General features: G+C 38.9%; 1 protein-coding gene across 1 annotated transcript; it reads left to right on the top strand.

Moving 5' to 3' along the window:
- Positions 1-2378: 2378 nt before the first annotated feature.
- LOC109030520 (uncharacterized) lies at positions 2379-20359 on the top strand. Its single transcript, XM_072297605.1, has 13 exons — positions 2379-2970; positions 3759-4020; positions 5078-5277; positions 6062-6168; positions 6829-7044; positions 8216-8425; positions 8556-8664; positions 8892-9097; positions 9623-9721; positions 16394-16668; positions 17342-17462; positions 18067-18195; positions 20088-20359. Exons 1-13 carry the CDS (start codon positions 2727-2729, stop codon positions 20268-20270), a joined length of 2361 nt encoding a protein of 786 aa, XP_072153706.1. The 5' UTR covers positions 2379-2726; the 3' UTR covers positions 20271-20359.
- Positions 20360-21399: the final 1040 nt, after the last annotated feature.

Below are 21399 nucleotides of genomic sequence, written 5' to 3'. Positions count from 1 at the left end.
TCCTCTCCCGGCGACTAGTCGCCCGAGTTTCCTCGCCTGGATACGGAAAACATTGACTCCTTAGTCGTCGCCCGCTCCCGATCGAAGCCGAGCGCCCGTCGCTTTTCTCTGGACCTCGCACCTCTGACTTTTCCAATTTGAAAGATTTATTATAAACCGCTCAGGTATTTCATTACTCTTACATCCACTTATCAATTGCATCGATTGCCCGCCCTCCCCCGTCCGTCCTCCGTCGATATTCTTTTCAGCCGGGTCTTATTCATCAAGTGCACTGACTTCGCCCGCTTTTCAATGTGGCAGTGCCCTTCCCTTCTCTCGTCCTATGCGAGGAAAAAAAAAATTGATTGCTGGTTCAACAATTAAATTGTTGGAAAATATCTCTTACATCTTTCAAATGTACATTTTACAACAGCGGAATGCTAATTCAACCGCGGGGGTGGTTAAATCGGCAGTTTTCATTGTATGAAATTTACCCTTCTCTCGTCCCTCTCTACACGGAAAAAATGGATTGCTGGTCTAACAATTAGATTGTTAAAAAGTATGTTCGACATGCTTCAAATGTACATTTCACAATAGTAGGAAGCTAATTCAACCACCCCTGTGGTTGAATTAGCCTTTTTTAAATTGTAAAATCTACCTTGAAATATGTTGGACGCTTTTTTTTAACTACCTTCAGGGTGTGATCAAAGGGTAGAGGAGGTTTCAACTGGAGGAATTCTAGCTGTCTTTCATTCACAAATAGGCTTTCATTTCAGAAGGAAATTCAGTGGTCTCTGAATCCTCGGGTAAAAGTCCTTCTTATGAGACCTTTTTACGAATTCTGATCGATTCTGGTCATGGAACCAAAATAAATCGGGGTTGTAAACTGTGCTAAAAAGTGCTCTTGATAATTTAATATCAAGATGGATTGTTAGTGAACCCCAATTTTTGAATCATAAATTGTACTCTTATTGATTTTTTTTTTAAAGGAATAAACTCTGATGAAAAAAAGGTGGAAATTTTAATTGTATAAACAAATCGCAAGGCACTAAAATGTTGATTGTGATTTTGTAGAGCAAGAGGATGACATCGATTACGAATATGAATTGTATGGTCTTTAGATAATGAAGTTAAAATTCTAGGAGGATATTTCCGCAATTTTTGCACCAAAACAAATATTGATGGGCTCCTTGAAGAGCTATATGAGGACAGGGTATACTGTGGCGGTTAGGTGTCACAGATTGCCAAAAGACGATATAAAAGCAGCTCTTACGTATGCAATAAATAATGATGTTTCTTGGGTGAAAAAACTGCTAACTGTACTCCATCTAAGAATCCTAAAGTCTCTTATTTAGGAACCAAGTTCCACTCCTCCCAATAACTCCCTTAAAAACATGTTTAGTGCACTTCTCAAACGACTATTGGAAGTTTTAGTTTCTCAAAGTGTTCGTAACTTCATCATAGACTCGAAGCTTGGAGGTCAAATAAAGGTTCTCAACCCTTGGCAAGGTCATACACAGTTGAAAGGGTGAGGATGTCCACCGTTCGATCGTGCAGCCACCTACTTAATTTGTTGGTGCACAATGCAACAATTTATTCTGACAGGTGTATGCAGTGACTTGATTATTGCATTCCGATACTTCCACAATAAGGAGGGAAACGATAAAAATGGAGGCATTTTAAATGTAAAATCAAATCGCTATTCAAATGATCTTACTCTTTGGTCTCGAGCGCTAGCTCTGTTTGGTCGGCAGTCATAGTAACAACACTGTGTTTACATCAACCACCCCTCGTCTTAAAATATTTGCTATCTGCCATGTCAGACGTGTGAAACTCGCGCTCTGCGATAAGGGTGCGTGGTTCGCTGTTTGCAATTTCCCCTTTTTGCGAGTGGGATTTCGCAACCCTCCATAAATCAACATTCCAAATTCATATTTTATATCTCTGCACAGTAAGGAGTAACCGAAATTTTGTGTTAAAATGAGAAGTAGAGTGCAAAGTAACCTAAACGCGCTTTTTACATTTTTTGGTTAGTTTTACTTTGGCTTACATTGACTAAATCTTTAGGTTGAAAATTTGCAACCTCGTCAAAAATTTAAATCGTCACCAGGATCGAAGCTAAATCGCATTGGTGATGATCCAATGTACTAGTCACTCATGAGTCGCACCCTGTGAGTTACTTCGAGAGAATCGAGAGTACATCAGCGCAGCGAGACACTCTCTTCATCCACAGATCCCGAGTAGAAGTGATCGCGATAAGTTGCGATTTGATCGGAGAATGTATCACGATTTTATCAACGTCGATTTATTGCAATCGGACAAAAAATAGCATTGAAAGGCGATTCTATCACAGAAATTCGCAAAAGAAATACGATTTTATCAAAGGCAATTTATCTCAATACTATCGAACAAAAAATCGTGATGAATTGAGAAAAAATTTCGATTTTATCAAACGCGATTTCATAGAGATAAAATAGTGACAAGATCGAAGATGTTGCGATAATCCCAATGATTTTATCGCCAAAAAATCGTAAAAAAATCGCAACTTCATTTTAAATGCCGCGATTTTTCCGTTGGAAAGTGCTACTGATGATACGTCAGCATAACCTACGGGTTCGGCCGATTTAACAAAAAAAAATTGACCGAAAAAAAATATTTATAAGAGAGACGATATAACCACAAACACGAACATTTTTAATTTTGTGATGACTATGTTTGATACAAATAATAGTTAGAAGTAAAATGGAATGGATTTCAGGATGGAGGTGATGGAAGAGGGGAACCTCATGGACAGGACTCGAATCCTCCTACAGCGAGATTCGGAGCACTATAATGCACATCAAATGGTCCTGCAGGAAAACCTTTGCGCTGGAGTTGTTGGTGGCATTCTCGACTTCCCGCACTACGCCTCTTTTGCCGCTGTCAAGCTGGTTCTCTGGTGGGAACAAGAGTATTTTATGACTTTCCGCAAGTCCTCCAGACTCTTCGAATGTAAGCCTCACTTCCAATTAATCTTCATCTAACTGAAACGTACTATATAAACCAGATGAACCGCATGATTTAAAGCGTCACGCTTCATTAATGCGTGACCCGTTCTAGTAAAATAGCCTTCAATTAGGCAGATATGCAAAGCGCGTCCCTAGAAGTTAAAATAGTGGTATGTTCACTCGTGGCACGGCGCAGTGCGCAGCGCGTAAGCAGAGATACCGAAGATTTCAGCCTCGAAGGAAATCCTTTGACCTCCTCACTTCGAGGACAACAGAAGACAAAAAAATATACGTTGATACATAACTACACTTTTTAGTTTTCCTTTCCATTTCATCTAAATAACTCTTGCTCAATTCGAAAATTATTTGAAACGAGAAAGAATTTGACAACGAAGCCAAAACTTCTGTATTTGTCAAAAAAAAAAACAATGAGATTCTGTTTAATTTAAGGAACAATATGGTAGTTGTTAGAGAGAGAGAGACAGAGAGTAAACCATTAAGTGGCGTCGGCTACTGCCAGAAACCATTGGGTACATTGAATTATCTGTAGGGGATCGACTGAGCACATATATCAAGTCAAAAATTTTACTGTACTCGTACCACACTACTATGAAAATATCCTTCGATATTTTCAAAAGAAAATGTCCATTTTTCTCCCAGAAAAAAATACACTTCTGCTAAAATTATGCAAGAATTAATAACACTCGGATCTCTTTTCACTATGGTGGACTGCCAATGTACAGTTTGGAAAACGTAGATACTAAATTAATTGAGTTATTATAATTTTGACAGCTGTGGGGGGAAGAGCCGCATCTATGTCTGACGAGGGGAATCTGAGGGGTTGCGGTGGAGTTGCAACTGCATACCTACCCCAAACCTTGGCAAAAACTTTGGCTGAATCTTCGGAGCAATTACTAGAACATCTCCACGGACTAACTCAGGAGGCACTTGACCACGCTGACCTCACTGTGCTCACTGGGACGTTGGGCGCGGCAGCGCTCATCAGAAACTGCATCTGGATGTACCATCAACATCTCTTTCAATCATCCGAGGGGTATGTTGTCTCTGCTTCTTCATGAATTCTAAAAGAAACTTGGGGGTACGCTCCCTGGCCGCTACGTGGCTCAACCTCTACTGCCGTGATAGCGAAGAGAGCCGTAAGTGCAAAAATGAAGTTTTGAGAAAACGGGCTCAGAAGCTTCTGACAAGATCATTTTATTGAAAGAAGCCTCCGTTCTTTGTCAAATTGCCGCACTAATCGTCCGGAAGACTCCTAGAAATCGTATGGATGATTAAAAATCGACTGATTTTATTTCCATTACATAAAAAGGGTATTTTTCATTTTCATGCTAGGTTATTGTTAGGCAAGACAGCCGTAAGTGCTATCTTCTGCATGCTTTCGTGGTTGCGTTTTGGACGCACAACAAACACATTTTCAGGTTAGAAATCGGCAGATGAGGGCGGCATTCCTCTTGAAAGCACTGTTTTCATTGGCTCTCATGCATCTACGGCTGTCTTGAAAAAAAAACTGTCTCGTTTCCATTAAATTAGGATGAATTTTGCTGTTTTAGCTGTCTCAGTAATTTCATCTATAAGAGTTTAGACGAATTTTGAAGAAAACTCGATTTCGAAAATTTTGCACTTACGGCTCCCTTCGTTATCACGGCAGTCGAGCGAGCGCTTTCACGTCCTATCAGAACACCTCATGGATTAATCTAGGTAGAGTGGGTTCATCTAGGGACTATATTCTATCGACAGCAAAAGGCGATTTTCTAAACTATGAAAGGAGTTGAAATATACAATAAAATATCCTTAGAATAATTGAAGAAATGCAAACTCAGCTCATTAAGAACTCTCAGACGAGGCAATACATTTTTTTCTAGCAAATTATCCATTTATAAATTACCCGCAGGCCGCAGGAGAGATGTACAACCTGAAATCGTCAACTCTTACCTCTCCGATTTTGTAATTTACTTCACGTGTCTTATATTTAATGACACTCTCTTGTTAGATTCCTTTTAATTGTTCAACGTAACTTTTTTAGCCGATCAAGTTTCTTATCGAATTTTTTACATTGGTTTCCTTCCATGATCACGCAAGATGCGCATCAGAATTTCGTTGAGCAGTTCATACAAGTCTTTTCAAGAGATGGCTGAGGCTTTGGCAGAACGACTGTTGGATCTTCACATACGACTGATCTCTCTCTATGTTTTGCAAGATGCAGATTGCCTCAACTGGAAGGCGCAACAATCATTTTTCGAGAAAGGACGGTCATCTTTCACAGTTCAGATGTGGTGGCTCTACATGCAAGGTCAATTTTTGTAAAGTTCTCTATTTAGTCTCCCTTTTCTCCTTTTCATTTTATTTCGGAGCAGCTTATTTTTGAAAACTATTTAACATGGATCGAAACATTTCTCTCGCCTATTGTGCCCTTTATTGTCAAAAGTTCTAAAAATATATTCGAATATTTAGTGTATTAAAATTCATACTAATATTTTCCTTCAAAATTAATCATTTTTTGGTGGGAGGTAAAAATTACTTTCTATTTCGGGAGATTTTTTTGATAATTATGAAGAGGCAACATTTGGATCGGTCATGTATTCAGCAAAAAGGATTTACGCGATTACAGTGTTGTAAACAAGTTGCTCATTCATAATTATCTAGTATTACTTAATAGTGAATAGTTTTGCCATCCCACCAAAAAATTGTTACTTTTGAAGGAAAATAATAGTGTAAATTCGAATACTGTACATAAATTAAGTATTTTTAAAAGAAAAGGAGAAGTTGCACGATTTTGAAAACACTGTAAAAGCGCTGGTTCCTTTTTATTTAATACAATCCATTCACAGGTTCTTTTTTGCTGAGTGCGATCTAATTATTGTAAAATGTGAGTTTCTTGGGGTCTATTTTGTTCCCAGGAACATTCTCAGTGCCAACGCTTATTTGAATCTTGCATGCACAAATTTCTGCCCTTATTTTATTTTTTAGGAGAATAAAATAATCAGCAGGTTTTATTGAATTTTTCTGTGAATTCGTTTTACTCATCTGAACATCCGCACATACAATTTTTCAAAGAGATATTCTGTTTATTTCAGGTACCCAAGAGAGTTTATGGAATACAGTTCCACCAAGAACTGCGCAAAGGGTCCTAGGAGGAATGTTGAACGAATCTCTAACCATCCTCACATTCCGATACAGTCAGGTAATGTGTGAAAATAGGTTTAGAAAATATACAGTTATTAGAATAATGTAGTTTTAGTATTATACATCATTTGAGTCAAACCTGCAAATTATAAAAAGTAAAAAATTGCTTGTAAAAAATCGATATAACCGACCGATATGTCGACTCGTCAACATTAAAACTCGATTTTGCGTGTAAAAATACGTAGGAAATGGTGTATATAACATGTGTAAACAACGATAACAACCCCGTTGACACATCAATTCAACAAGAAAATAGCGAAGAATACGGCGGAAGTTTGACCACTTTGCCCACCCGTAACTCGAAAACGGTTCCTTTACTTATCTTAAAATTTTTTCCTGAGTTTTCTGTTTTTATAAGCTTCCACTTAAACCTTGGTTCAATGGTCAAATCGAATACCGAAAAAGGGGCGAAAATCAGCCCTTATTTTGGGAGGCTCTTTAACTCGACAGTCTAATTTTTCTAAAAAGATCGTATGTGCAGATTCCTTTGAAAATTTTAAGTAAGTTGCCTTGTACTATGCAGAAAATGCACCGAAATTTGCTCAAGAATCCGCACAACCATTTTCATGTGAAAAAATCGATTGCCCAATTAAATTTGGCCATAGCTAATGTGACTTGGTCCCTCCTTGCTTAACACGGTCCAAATTTTCTCTTTCAGGCACAGACGAGCGTCGCTCGCAACGAACTTTTGGTTGCAGACATCAGCAATTTGCTGCAGTGTATACAGCAACTTCTCCTATGTATCTGTACTACGGGCGAGGAGTTATCAGGTATGCAGTTAACGTCGAATGTCATCAGGGATGTTCACGCGAAAGCCAATCTATTGTTTCAAATCCTGATGGTCAGAGGAGCTCCGTTGTCCATTCTTTACAAGGTGAGACATTTCTCCTTCGTTTTTCTTTTTAATTAATTTATTAATATGTTTTCATAAAATAGACATAACGATTTAATGGGTTTTCTAAATGGCAAATGCTGAAATTATGATTCTTCTAGTGTCACGATGGCTCCAATATATGAGTTGAACAATAAAATATTAAATAAAACAAGCAAATTTTTTGTCTTCTTAGACGCAGATATTCCATGTACTCTCTCTTGAGTCATTGAGACGAGGTGGTAAGCCAATTCTGAGCAGTTTTTTTAAAAGTTTTGATAGTATGAGTGGTCTAAAATTAAGCATATAAATGGCAAAAGTGCGAAACCACGTATCTCTATCACGGTCCTCCGAAATCTCTGCCCCTACTTTATTTCCTCGAAGAAAAACAAGTCAATTACATAACTTTACAGTTCTATGGTATAAACTACTTCAGAGGAAAAATCACGGAAGTTTCCAAGAAATTAAGTTGACATGTTTTCATGGTAAAATAAGAGTATGACAGGAAGTCTGAGATGTTGCAAACGTAGATACGTGAGTTATTGCTCTTTGGCCATCGACATGCTCTTTTTTCACAGCGACTACGTACTCACCCCCGCAGGCGCAGATTACTGAAACCAGCTCAGCACAAGATAAAAGATAGCCCTATCTGTACCCTGAAAAATATCGCATGTCAATAATCGTGCTTACATGAAACTGCAATGATCGGCCCAAAGATAAAGTAAAGGATGCAATATGCGGTCTTAATTTACTTTGTCGATCTTTGGGGTGACTTTTTCTGATAATTTCTTCTATTTTCTAATGAAGATCATCTCCAAAAATGCTTAACAATTACATTCAAATCGACACATACATGCAGTTTTAGGACAGCTATTTTTAAATAGTCATCACTGTTCAAATTCTAAGCGCTGGCTGGTAAACGTCAAGGACTCTCACACCACCTCCTAGACTTCAAGTATTTCAATGTTGCTGTTGAGGGGTTGCATATTCGGAATTTTGAAGGCGCACTTCGACAGTGCTTGCTATCAATGTTTGGGATGCGATCTCGATATTATTTTCTTCGAATACTGACAATATGAAACTATTAGAAACTTTGGAACCTTTTCCTCTTTCTAAAAGAAGAGAACAAATGCGAATACCATGACTAAAACTGAGTCCTGTCACTGTTTTTCAGGTTTTCAATCGAGGCATACAACACGTGAAGTGTTTTTCGCAGGAAGCATTCCCGGATGTTCAACCGTGGTTTCGATTCGTAGTGACGTCTCAAAACAAAGCCGCATTCCACATTGCGAATCCCTCTCATCTACACACGAAAATGTCGATTTTTTTGGAGCTCTCTGTGCTCTTGACACAGCCCCAACCATCTTGGCCACTTCTTTTAAAAGTGAGTGTACTCATTCGCAATTTGTCATCTTTTTTTCCAGCTCTTCATTTACTAACCATCAAAAAGCCAAATTAAATCGATGAATTTATCTAGGTGTACCAATAATCTCATTGAAAATTTTCATTTCTAGGTTCTCACAATGAGAAATTGCTGGTTAGCCGCGACCATATCTGCAAAATTACTGCAATCTCCAGTTGAGATCGGAGGTGTTGGAGAGGATGAATCAACGTCTTGCTCAGGTATTGCCATAAAAATTGTTACTTGAACATTTTAATTGAAGTCTCCTAAAATACATTACTGCGATGAAATCAAAAGAATTTCCTCCCTAATTTTCTTTAACCATTTCGTAACCAAATGTCTTCGCAAAATTTCAGACCTCACGAGGAGGGACTTTTTTTTTCTTTAATTATTTTCTTTTTCTTTAAAGAAAAGGAATTATTTTAAACTTAAGCATCCTCTGTTTCAGGTTTTCTATGCAGTGGAGATTGTCATTTGCCAAAAACTTCGGTCGAGTTTGCTCTTGTGTATATTGTGATGAAAGTTGGGAACTTGTTAAATATTCAAAATTTCTTCCTTGGTAGCACCGGTGTCTTCCGAAGTCACAATTCTGATTGGAGCCATAGTTTCCATAACTCTCTGGTCAGTGCATATGAAAACAAAAATAAATTCAAATGATTCAATAAAAAAAGATTACTTACTGTCCTCCGTTCCCTCCGAAAAAGTAAATTACATACGGATGATTGTGGACACTAATTGGCATCCAAATAAGGGATCAGCATGCGTTGGTTTCAAGGTCCGTGAATACTTTATGGCGTTCGGGTTTAATTTTGATTAAAAAAGCCTGATCGGAAGATCAGGTTTCTCTCAAAATGTTTCAGTTTTTCCTTACTCACCAAAAAAAGAGCACGGGGTTGTTGGTAATACCCCGATTAACCGAAATGTGTGCGGTACCACCCCAAAACTGACTAACTTGAGCAGCGGCACTACCACAATTAATTGGAAATGTCCAACAACAGTAACAACTTTATAACATTCCAAATTCCATTGTATACATTAATAATTTTATGCCCGCGTTGTAAAACTCAAGAAAATCGAATGACTCCATTTATCGTATAGTTCTGCTACTGTAATTTTAAGGTCATACATTCACTCTTCATGAATGGGTGGACTTATTTTCCGGTTGTCTTTTTCTCACAGGTTTGGAATCAGAAGAGAACGCCATGGGTTGAGGCAATTTTAAGTGAAATCTATCCCTCCGTGGATAACGTTGTTCCCATAATCAATCAAGCTATACAGGTAAGTTTTAAAATTATTTATCTATAAAGAAAATTGAGGATTATAAAAGCGAGTCTCACAATAACAGCGGTGAGGCTCACTTTGTTTCTCTTTAATTTTCCTTTTTACCGCGCGGTTGAAAATGCAGTTGTAATGCTGCGAAACGTCCCGGTTTTTTTTAAAATTTTTTGTTTTCATATTTTCGGCCTTAATCCCATTTTAAGTTAATTTTGTATTATCGTTTCGGGCCGATTAAGTTGTTTTCAATTGAATGAGAATAACCCACTAAGGGGAACGAAGGAAATTATAAAATGACTGGAGAAGATTTTTTTTTTTTTTTTTTTTTTTGGGGGGCAGAGGCAAAAGCTCTGAGACTTTACTTCATACCTCAAAAGTAAAATGTAAGCGGTGACGCTTTTAATATATGAGGACTTATCTGTAACAATAGCGGATGTGAAAAATTACCTTTTCGAAACACATTCAAAAAACTGTTTTGGTATCGAGAAAATTTTGAAAAAATACTTGAGATGTGATCTTCGAGATCTGTACATTATGCCAGAGCCGAACATATTAAATTTTTGTGTGAACCAAAAAGTTTTTTTTGCGTGTTTCGAAAAGGTAATTTGTCACATCCGCTATTGTTACAGATAAGTCCTCATATAACAATGAAAAAGAAAGCGTCCGACACTCAGCGTTCATAAGGTCGAAGCAACTATTCGACCACCCGTGCGTGACACAGTATCACTCGAAATTGAAGGCGAACTTAATGCATCAACTCATCAAGCCAATTCCTGCAACGGCTGAAGTCGCTGGATTTTAATGTTTAGCCGCCCCTGCTTTGGTACCGTGTTGGCGTCAGTCGTAATATCGAAAAAATTCCTAGAAGTTTACCAGGATCTCCTCTACCATGATTGAACTCAGATACGGCCACCAAATCAGACGCTTCAATGTTACGCGAGCCCAACTTTTTTTTGTGAAATTTGCACCAAAATCCGCACAACCGTTTTCATTTAAAAAAGTCAATTGCCCAATTAAATTTGGCAAAAGCTGTGGTTACATCCTGCTTGACGCTGTCCATTAGGTAACCTGATGACAGCGAGATAGCTTTCTCGTTATCGGTTATTCAGCGATTTTCGAATGTGATATTTTTACATCTACAATCGCTGTCACTCGGACTTGATGCAACGATTTGAACTTGACGGATGTCCGAATCGCTCCGACTGAAGTGCAAAACCACGTATCTCCATTGCGGTGTTTCAAAATTTCCGTTCTTATTTCATCTCTTCCATGAGAAACAATCCAAATTAACGACATTAAATTTTGAACCAAATCTTCTGCTATCGAATACGAAAAATCATGGAGAATTCAAGTTTTATGTTGACCATCTTCTCGAAAGAAAAATAAAATTTCTAAGGAAGTCTGGTACGTGTACACGTAAAATTGCGAAAAATCAAAATCTTGACTGATCCTTTTTTCGAAATACGCGATTTGAGATTTTCATAGTAAATGCAACTTTTCCACTGATTTTGATCCGATTTTTTATTTATTAGTGTATTTTCCGAAGAAAATACACTATTGCATTCTCCCATGATGTCGGACCTCGCTCGCATCTCTATCCTTTCTTGATTTTTACGAGATTTCTTGCTGATTTGTTGCCGGATTCTAGTGTGCTCGTTATCGAGCTGGATGCAAGTTTGCTCAGTATCATGTTGGTCCTTCTTCATATAATCTAAGAATTTCCATATATTTAAATGGTGGGTCTTTACCATCTTTTGATATTTTGAATGATAACTTTCAACTACATTGTTTGTGCGTTGCATTCCATCCAATGTTAGAGTGTAGACACACCACTAAGTGGGCGGGTGTCTGGGAGGAAGAGCAGGCCGTCGGTGGGTGGCTGGTTTCCCTGTGACATATGTTTCGTCCATGTAATCAGCGAATTCGCGGACGGCTTGCGGAGCTGCCTCGTAGAGAAGATCGAATACTTCAGGTATGTCTGCCAATGGGACGAATGGAAGGGCCATGAAGGCTAATAAAGATTTCCTTACAGGTGACACAATGATCATATACTCGCCCACCAAATGGAACTTCACAATATTTCTCCGGACCCAGACCCGAGACCTTGTGAAGAGCACCGATCACGGGTCGTAGATCACGAAAATATATGCCATTCAAATTCATGTGTATATAGTTAGTTAGTTATTATAATTTTGAGACATTCAGCTACTCAGGCTATTAACGTCTTTACAGGTAATTTTGAAAATATATAGGAGTATAAACGAAAATTTAGATTTTTAAATTAAGAGAGGTGAAGAGTTTCAGAATTTTGGTGGCAATATTAGGTTCATCGCATGTAAGAGGGTTTGTATTTCTGTTGATTGTAGGGGAGTAGATCTGTGATTGGAGATGTCGGAGGGAAGAGCAGTCCATAAGTATGTGTTTGATGGTTAGAGGTGATGAATTGCAGAAGTGGCAGGTGGGTTGGTTTTCTTTAGATATGATATGATTGTGAGTGAAAAAAGTGTGACCTATCCTGAGACGCGCAATTTGGACTTCACATGATCTTGATTTGTGGTTAGATGTTCTTGGATATGGCATGGGGGCTCTACGGAGACGGTTCTGTTCACTTGTGCTCCATTCTTGTTCCCACGATTTTGTGATAAGTTCGCACATAGCTTTTTTAGCATCTTGCTGAGTGAATGGATGGTGAGTGATGTTCTGCAAAGAGCATGCTTCAGTGGCTGCTCTGTCCGCTGTTTCGTTTCCCAGAATTCCTATATGAGCCGGTACCCAGATAAAAGAGGTGGAGTGGCCATTGGCCAATAAGGAATGAACAGTATCATGGATTAACATTGAAAAGGGATGATTAGTAGGGTTGTATTTCAAGGTGCGGAGTGAGGAAAGAGAGTCAATGTATGTATGTATGTATGTATATATGTATGTATGTATTTCCGCCCTTTTAGGATTTTTCGATTTTTGAGTAGTTATATCATTCTTACATTGAAAGATATTTTGACCAATTTTTTTGCATTTAGTAGAGACTCATTAGAACTACTATTCTGCGGAAAAAAATTGAAATTTGAGGCAATAGATTTTGAGGGGTGGGGCTCGAAAGTGGGGGAGGTCAAATCTTGTCCACTCGATAACTCAAGCGAGAATGAATATTTTGAGCTGAAATTTTTATGGGCGATAGTTCTCCCTTAGGACTGGTTTGGTATTGAATTTGAGCCAAATCGGCCGAGCCGTTTAAAAATGGCGAGCTTTGAAAGTTTTAGGCGAGGGGTGCGCGGCATGAGGGGAGCCGGCCGGAGCAGGGCCGCACAGTGGGTCGGGGGAGAAAGTTTTTGGACAAGCTGATCGTCGCACAGTGGGTCAGAGGGAAGAAGTTTTTGGACAAAATTTTCGTCGCACAGTGGGTCAGGGAGAGGAAGTTTTTGGACAAAATTTTCGTCGCACAGTGGGTCAGGGGGAGGAAGTTTTTTGTACATTGAATCGGTGTTGATCGGTTAACGTTTTCATTTTTCGTTCGATTCATGTCGATTATACATACCCTCTCGTTACACGCACACTTCCTTTCATATCTTATTTTTTTTATCTGAAAAATTCGTCTTCAGCTGCGTCTGCGGCAATTGTTATTACGAATATGTTGTGCGTGCTGGTTTCAGGTCGTTACATACACGAATCTCTGAAGGCGTTTTATGTGCGAGTGCAATTCGCCTTCAGCTGCGTCTGCAGCAATTGTTGTTACGAAAAGTTTTTTCGTGCTGGTTTCAGGTCATTACATACACGAATCTCTGAAGGCGTTTTATGTGCGAGTGCAATTCGCCTTCAGCTGCGTCTGCAGCAATTGTTGTTACGAATATGATGTGCGTGCTGGTTTCAGGTCATTACATACACGAATCTCTGAAGGCGTTTTATGTGCGAGTGCAATTCGCCTTCAGCTGCGTCTGCAGCAATTGTTGTTACGAATATGTTTTTCGTGCTGGTTTCAGGTCATTACATACTCGACTCTCTGAAGGCGTTTTATGTGCGCAAGTGGCGTACCCTGTTGGAGAACTGGCGAATTGCTCTCGCACACAAAACGCCTTCAAAGAGTCGAGTATGTAACTACCTGAAACCAGCACGCACCGCATACTCGTAACAACAATTGCCGCAGACGCAGCAGAAGGCGAATTTTTCGGTTAAAAAAAAGAGTATGAAAGGAAGTGTGCGTGTAAAGAGAGGGCATGTATTCGATCGATTTGATTCGAACAAAAAATAAAAACGTGAACCGATCAACACCGATTCAATGTACAAATAAATAAAAAGTAGATCAAGATCAGTAGAAAAGTTGCATTTACTATGAAAATTTCAAAGCGCGTATTTCGAAAATAGCACTAGCCAAGATTTTGATTTTTCGCGATTTTAAGTGTGCACGTACCATGGACTCACCCCGAGCAAACCATTTTTGGGTACATTTTTGTCGCTTTTTTTTTTTTTTTTTTTTTTTTTTTTTTTTTTGCTTCAAAACCACTGTTCCGGGACTCATGCGGAATTTGAGATACACCCTTACGCCATAGGAGCAACGAATTGGACCAAGTTCAGCAGGAAATTACCAGTTACCATGCCGCATTTTGAAAAGAGAAGAGTTTGAAGTAGTTTAATACAATTAGTCTTGCATCGTGTCCTGGCTAAAATTCAAAGTCGAGAAAACATTTTTAAGCCTGAAAGCACGTTAAACTTCACATTTAACATTACCTAAGTTTTATGAATAAATGAAACTTCAAACAGCTGAAAGCTGGTTCAAACTGAAAGCGACTAGATGTATCTCTATTAAACGTGGCCGATTTTATGCGTAAAGGCAAAACATGGGCTGCCAACAAGTAACCTCTCTGTAACAACGAAAATTGGATGGTATTTTTTTTTTTTTTTTTTTTTTTTTTTTTTTTCCGATTTCACGGATTAAAAAGATGGAAAAACGACGCACACAAAGTGAAAATTTGTTCATCTCTCATAGTTATCGCAGGTTGACATTAAAATCGATCTGCGTAGTAATGAACCCAAATAGACGGTGAAACTACGAGGCCACGTATCTCAGTTTGCAACGTTGCAGACTTCCTGTTATACATTATTTTATCATGAAAACCATTCAACGTCAATTTTTTAAAACCCCGGGATTTTTCGTCTGCGTGAAGAAAACTGTGTGGAAAATCCAAGGAATGAAATTGCTCTGCTCTCCGCCAAAAAGTAAAATGGGAGCGGAGATTTTTGAATACCGCAAACGATGTACGTGGCTTAGGAGTTTCATCGTCAAAATGTTCCTCCCCAGCCCCTAATCCAGGGCCGGATTTAGGGGGTGGTCACATGGGCCTCGGCCCATGGCGGCAATTTTAGGGGGCGGCAAATTTTGCAAATTTTCAAATTTAGGTATAAAAAAAAAACGGATTCAGAAAAAAAAATTAAAAACGAGAAAAGGCGACAAAATCTCTCATTTCCTGAGAGTTAAAGTATACATATAGTAATGAATTTTTTGCGTTGAATTTGTTCGTCTTTCAGCGATACAAGAGACAGCGCCTTTCATTGGTATAGTTGAGAGAGAAACCAAACACGCAGTTTGGCCTGGAGCGCCATTCAAAACGCTAATTGCAGAAATGCGTATCTCGTAATCTAATGTCCGTTTCCAATCATACAATGCTTGATCCGGCCGTATGAGGTCAAACTAAAACTTCTGATAAAGAATTATAAGCATGAAACCCTTTTTTCAGTTTTTAAATGATCGAAATCTGCCAACAATAGGTTTAAAACACTAATTGCAGAAATGCGTATCTCGTGATAAAGTGTCAATTCTTAGTGCAGAAAACGCGAATCTCGGCATTTCGGCCGTATTTTCTAACAGCGCGAGAAATTATTCAAAATATTGATGAAGTCTGAAAAAGCATCTTATTCTTGCTATCCTCAAGAATTATTACCCTTCTACTGACGATAAGGAGGAATGTAGACAGTTTTTTTACTCTCCTGAAAAATCGTGTTTTCCGAGATACGCACTTCTGCACTTTCACCATCGAAATGTTGCTTCTTCATAATTATCTAAAAAATCTCCCAGAATAGCAAAAAGCTGTTGCTTTTAACCAAAAAATCGTTAATTTCAAAGGAAAATAATTGTGTAGATTTTATCATTTTTAAAGGAAAAGAAATAGTTGCACGATTTCGAAAACACTGTAATTGCGCTGGTTCCTTTTTGCTAAATGCTATCCATTTCATCCGCGGCTTTGGCCTCTAAACATCGATAATACTCTGCGCTGTCGTTCTTCTACAGATCGACGGGGTAAGTCGGCAATCACATAACTCGGTTTGCGACGTCGCAAACTTCCGATTATACTTTATTTTTGAAACGGAAAACTACTCAACGGCAATTCTTTAAAACTGCCGTGATTTTTCTTCCCTGTGCGAAGGAAATTCTGCAAAAACTTCAAAGGATGATGTCAATTTGTTCTCCTTTAATAAAATAACATAGAGGCGGAGATTTTCAAACACCGCAAACGAGTTATGTGATTGCCGACTTACACCGTCGCTATGCTTCTAAGTGCTGCATATTGCATTGCATACTCCCCTTTCTGAAGGCGTTCTCCACCTCTTTCTGATTTTGAGCACGGCGGCGTCAGTCGCGTTGTTGGATCCGCGCTACGGATAAAATTCTTTGCTATTTCGTTGCAGAACTCGATGAGTGTGGAAGACACGATAAAGCTAGCGATGACGTCGTTGAGCGAGATCCTGGACTGCTTGCCTGCCAACGTCTTCATAATGTGCGAGATCATCGCGAATCAACTTCCGGCGCACGTCATGCCGATTGCAGACTGCGTTCTCGCGCACCTCCTCATTGTCGCGCTCTACACTCAGATGGTGCACAGTCTCCCCGAGAACGCCTATGTTTGCGAGGCCCTCTGCCATCTGACCGAACACGATGTTTTAGATCTAATCAATGCGATCAGGTGGGATGCCAATCGAATCAATGTCCCAATAAAACTCAAATTTTGCAAAAGAAGATATACCTCAGAAGATATAATAAGTATTCTATTTATAATATATCGACGGTGAAATTACCAGACCACGTATCTCGACTTGCGACGTTGTAGACTTCCTATCATACTTTATTTTTTAAATGGAAAACATCTCAACGTCAATACTTGATGCTTCCTTGTTTCTCCTATTTATGCTAAGAAAATTCTGTAATTTCAAGAACAGATATTGATTTGCGCTCCTTCAAAAAAATAAAATGGGAGCGGAGATTTTTAAACACCGCAAACGAGATACGTGGTCCGGTAGTTTCACTGCTGATATAAATAGTATATAATATGAACAATATTTTGCTTTCTTGCCCAAAAACCTACGCTAAACGTATCAAAATTCAAAATTACCTCCCACCATACATTGATCCTTTAAATTCTGATGACCCAAAAGTAATTACCAAAATTTTAAAGCTCTTTAAGCAAGTAAATTGAAAAATGTGAGATAAATTCTTGGTGTCTGACCTAAATAGCCTAGTTGCTGATCGTCGTAAAAAATTAACTAACTTTAGGTAATTAATGAACAACGTTTAAAATGACGTTCGCCGAAAACTAAAATTTACACATAAGTTTTTCAAAATTCGGATGTGTGTTTCAGCCAATTTGACGTCGGTTCATTCCACGAAGATGAGCAAATGCTCATCGAGGACGTGCAGCACATACACGAAGTTCAAGTCAGCAAACTTCTTCTAAACCCTACCGGTAGAATCGCCGTGAAGGTAATACATTAATGGAGCACTTAATTTTACCGATACGCATTTGAAAGGCGTGGAGGTTTTGAATCTTCGTTATAATGTGTTACAAATGGATAGAGGGCGGGTAAAATACAGTATTATTTAATCATACAAATTTTAAAATTCCGTATTGTTGGGAGAAATGTCTCGCTCCTTTTCTGAAAAATTTAAGAAAAATTAAAGGAAGACGCCTATCACTCACCCGTAGGCACATAATGCATGGGAGGGTTTGGAATTTCGTTTTAGGAATGCGTGTTGCACAATAATGAAAAAGATAGAAGACTAATCAAGCATTTACCTGATACTCGCACTTAGCTTATCTGATTGCTTTAAAAGCAATTTTGAGGACATAATATGTCCTGAATAAAAATCTTATAAAATGTATCCCAGTTGATGAAATACCCTATGATAATCTCCTTTCTTCCTGTTCAGTTCATGAACCAACCCGAAATCTAAAATGTTTACCAGCTACATTTATGTTTGAAAAAAAACTTTATGAATTGAACCGTTTCTCCGTATGATTGTACTATTAGGATGCAGCTTTTTTTTGTTTTTTCGTTTGTATCATTATCTTGCTATGTTCTACCAGGTGATGTATGAATATCTGAAGCAAGACTATCGCTGGTTGAGAACGCAGTTAGGACAACCGCCATTGCCTGAAAACTCCAACACTCTCCTCTACAAAATGTTTCACATAGATTCTGAACAATACGATCAGGTAAAAGGTTCTTACGATGCGACTCTAATATGGACTGATTTAAATTTGGGTTTGAGTGAAGTCGGGAAATCATCTTGTAGAATCAAAATCAAAAAATTACAGGATTCGTGGTAATGATTAGACCATACGAAAAGCTATGGAGGATAAACGTCTATTTTCTATTTGCTACAGACTGACAACAAAATTTTCAGGTCTTCGAACCTTATGAACGGGAGCACATCAGTTGACATCTACTTAGAGGATGCAATTCCGGGGTCATAATCGCACTGAAAAAAAAATCTCGGTATATTTACTAAGAAAAGGTAAAATTACCACGAATTCAGGGTTCTATTTGATACCAGTTTTTTCTTGGTAATCACCATTTATGGAATTGGTAATTTTACCGAGAAATCTCGGTAAAATTATTGAATTTTCTCGGTAATTTTACTGGACCTTGGTAAAAACGCCAATATTTTTTATCGACTGTGGTAGAATTTCCGAGATCAAATGGCAAAGTTACCGGGTATTGATTACAAATAAAAGTGGTATTCTTACCTGAAAAAACAGTAAAAATACCGGTTTTTAGGTAAGCTTACCAGTCTGTCTTGGTAGAATTACCAATAATTGGTAGAAAAAGTGAGATGGTAAAGGTACCAACGGACCTTGGTAAAAACGCCGAGAATTTTTTTTTCAGTGTAGACCGGTGCCAATATACACATGCAGCTTACCATGTTTCAAAGGTAACAGCGAAAACCACAAATGCAAAATCCACAGGAAGGCGGGGAAGCGTGCGAGAGGGCCAATCACGAGGCGACAAATCCGGAGTCACTGATTGCCTACCCAGTCTGTCTTGGTAAAATTACCAATAATTGGTAAAAAATGTGAGGTGGTAAAGGTACCAACGGACCTTGGTAAAAACGCCGAGAATTTTATTCAGTGCGGGAGTCACAGGTTTCGAAGCCGGAACTTCTGATTTAAGGCCTGATTTAGGATTGGGCCCCTGGGTGCAGCTCCCTCTTCATTTGGGGGTGGGGTTCGGCGGTGAACTTTCTTGGTAGAGGGAGGTTTGGGAGATCTCCCCCAGAAAAATTTTCAAATTTAAACTTCTCTTCAACGCAATTTGAGTTATTTTTGAAACACATTATGAAGGGGAAGAAGCAGAAAGAGTCAGACCAAAAATGCATCCCTCCTGCGTTTTTGTTCTTGCTGCAGTTTGCAACAGGCCACTTTCAAGAAATGGTAGAAAAAATTTCAACCGCCTACTGATGGATAGCCAACAGTTTGAGCGAGAAGAGGGGGCCCAAAAAAATAAAAACAAAATGTAGCGCAGGACCCTACACGGAGAAAAAAACTTCGTGCATGGGACCCGAAGTTAAGGTCATGCACCCGAAAACTTGAGGTCCAGCTACCGAAGTTCGGGTCAGACATCGAGGCACTTATACGGCAGGTATGTACCGGAGTACTTCAGATGTCTGACCCGAACCCTTCGGTATAAGTGCTTCAGATGTCTGACCCGAGCTTCGGCAGCTGGACCTCAAGTTTTTAGATACGTGATCCGAAAACTTCAGAGATCTATATGACCTCAACTTCGGGTCTCACGCACGAAGTTTTTTTCCCCGTGTAGGCGCGCGCCAACATGGTAAATTCGGCCCTTGATGTTATGTTTGCAGTGCACTTTTCATGACCTATATTTTATGGCAACATAATCCGAAAGTTTCAATTTTGGAAGTCGGAGCATTTTATTTGAGAGTATGCGCTTCGTCCAAATATATCCACCCCTTTTCCAATTATTTTCTGTTTCTTTTCATTAAGGTACCAATACAAAAACTGAGGGATAGACGATATATTTTCGAATTATGTCTTTTTATGTACATCGCCATTTTTGATTGACACGTGCTACGTCTATTTTTCAGTTTCTGGCTGGCAAGTGGAGCCCAGATTGGGTGGCTCTGCTGAACTCTCCCCTGGGCATAAGTAAAGAAAAAATGTGGGAGTATTTGAACTTGAGGGCAGAATTTTGGAGTGAAGAAGAACTGAGCGAGCACGATTCAGCCGTAGTTGCAAAACTGAGGGCTTTGTTTGCTGATTCCAGATGAAAAAGCCGAAGTTCACAACCAAATTGATCCATCCATGAAATTATTAAGCAAACTACATTTTAAACATGAGAAATCCATTAGAGGCGTGGTGTACTTTGCGATGTATGGATTGATCTGCAATTTAAACCCAAGGAAAAATATCGATAATCAGGGTGTTCGCAACGAACACCTTAATAATTGATCCTTCACTATAGCTTCAAATAGGGAAATATCAATAATCGATCTTTCACGCCTCGCCACTGAAATTCATGGCGATGAAGCAGGGGCTTCAGAGCTTAATTGTCTTCCAGATATAGGATCTCATGTTTTGTATTGAAGGCTGAATGTCACGTGCAAACAAGTTTCCTTCGACAGGCGAGGCATAATTTAAATTGATAGACTGCCGGTCCATCCCCTAAAATTGTTTTAACTTATTTTAGGGTTTACACTTTTCGTTTTGTCAAAAACATTTTAATACATATCTTGAAAGCGCACTTGGACTTAGATCGAGGGCCGGGGGAGGGGGGCGGGAGATATATCACAAGGGGGGGGGGGGGGTTAGGTTAAAATAACTTTTAACGTTTTTTCAGACTTTTTTTCCCTTGCCGTAGACTTCACAAAAAGTGCTAAAAACCAACTTTTGACGGCTATGTTTTTTAATTCATCAAGAATATATTAGGATCTAGTGAGTTTTGACGGCCAAAAATGGTTATGAATTTTTAAAACTTCATTTTTCTTCAATTTAAGTTGTCGCTCAGGGTCTACGGTAAGAACAAAAAGTCTAAAAAACGTTTAAAGTTGTTTGAACCAACCCGCTACACAGTCTTGCATTTGCACTCAGATCGAAGATACCAAGTTTCATGTGTTTGGGAAAAAAAGGAGAAAATGCACAACAACTGGGATCATTACTTCTATCCCTTCGATTCACTAACATAAAGTCTTGAACGCCTGATGCTTACTAGAGTCCCTTTATACTGAGAGTCAAGACAATTTGAATCCATTTCTGATTGGTTCCCGTATTTTACGCCTCCACAGTGTCACAAACGGGAATAAAGATTACATTTTCACCAATTGCAAAGATTATAATCTGGAATGGACCAGGGAATTACGGGTTCGGCAAGGAACAAACGGAATGAGAGGAGGAACGGAG

Source organism: Bemisia tabaci, chromosome 3, assembly GCF_918797505.1.
Source record: "Bemisia tabaci chromosome 3, PGI_BMITA_v3".
Taxonomy (NCBI): Eukaryota; Metazoa; Arthropoda; class Insecta; order Hemiptera; family Aleyrodidae; genus Bemisia; species Bemisia tabaci.
The sequence above is the reverse complement of the archived record's forward strand: the minus strand, read 5'-3'. Positions and strand labels throughout refer to the sequence as shown.

What these genes read in the sequence shown, in the direction of transcription:
- LOC109030520 (XM_072297605.1), top strand. Translation starts at nt 2,727, where the DNA reads ATGGATTTCAGGATGGAGGTGATGGAAGAGGGGAACCTCATGGACAGG. An exon ending in GTGGTGGCTCTACATGCAAG is followed by an intron (nt 5,278 to 6,061) that starts GTCAATTTTTGT and finishes TGTTTATTTCAG; the next exon opens with GTACCCAAGAGAGTTTATGG. An exon ending in GATCTAATCAATGCGATCAG is followed by an intron (nt 16,669 to 17,341) that starts GTGGGATGCCAA and finishes TGTGTGTTTCAG; the next exon opens with CCAATTTGACGTCGGTTCAT.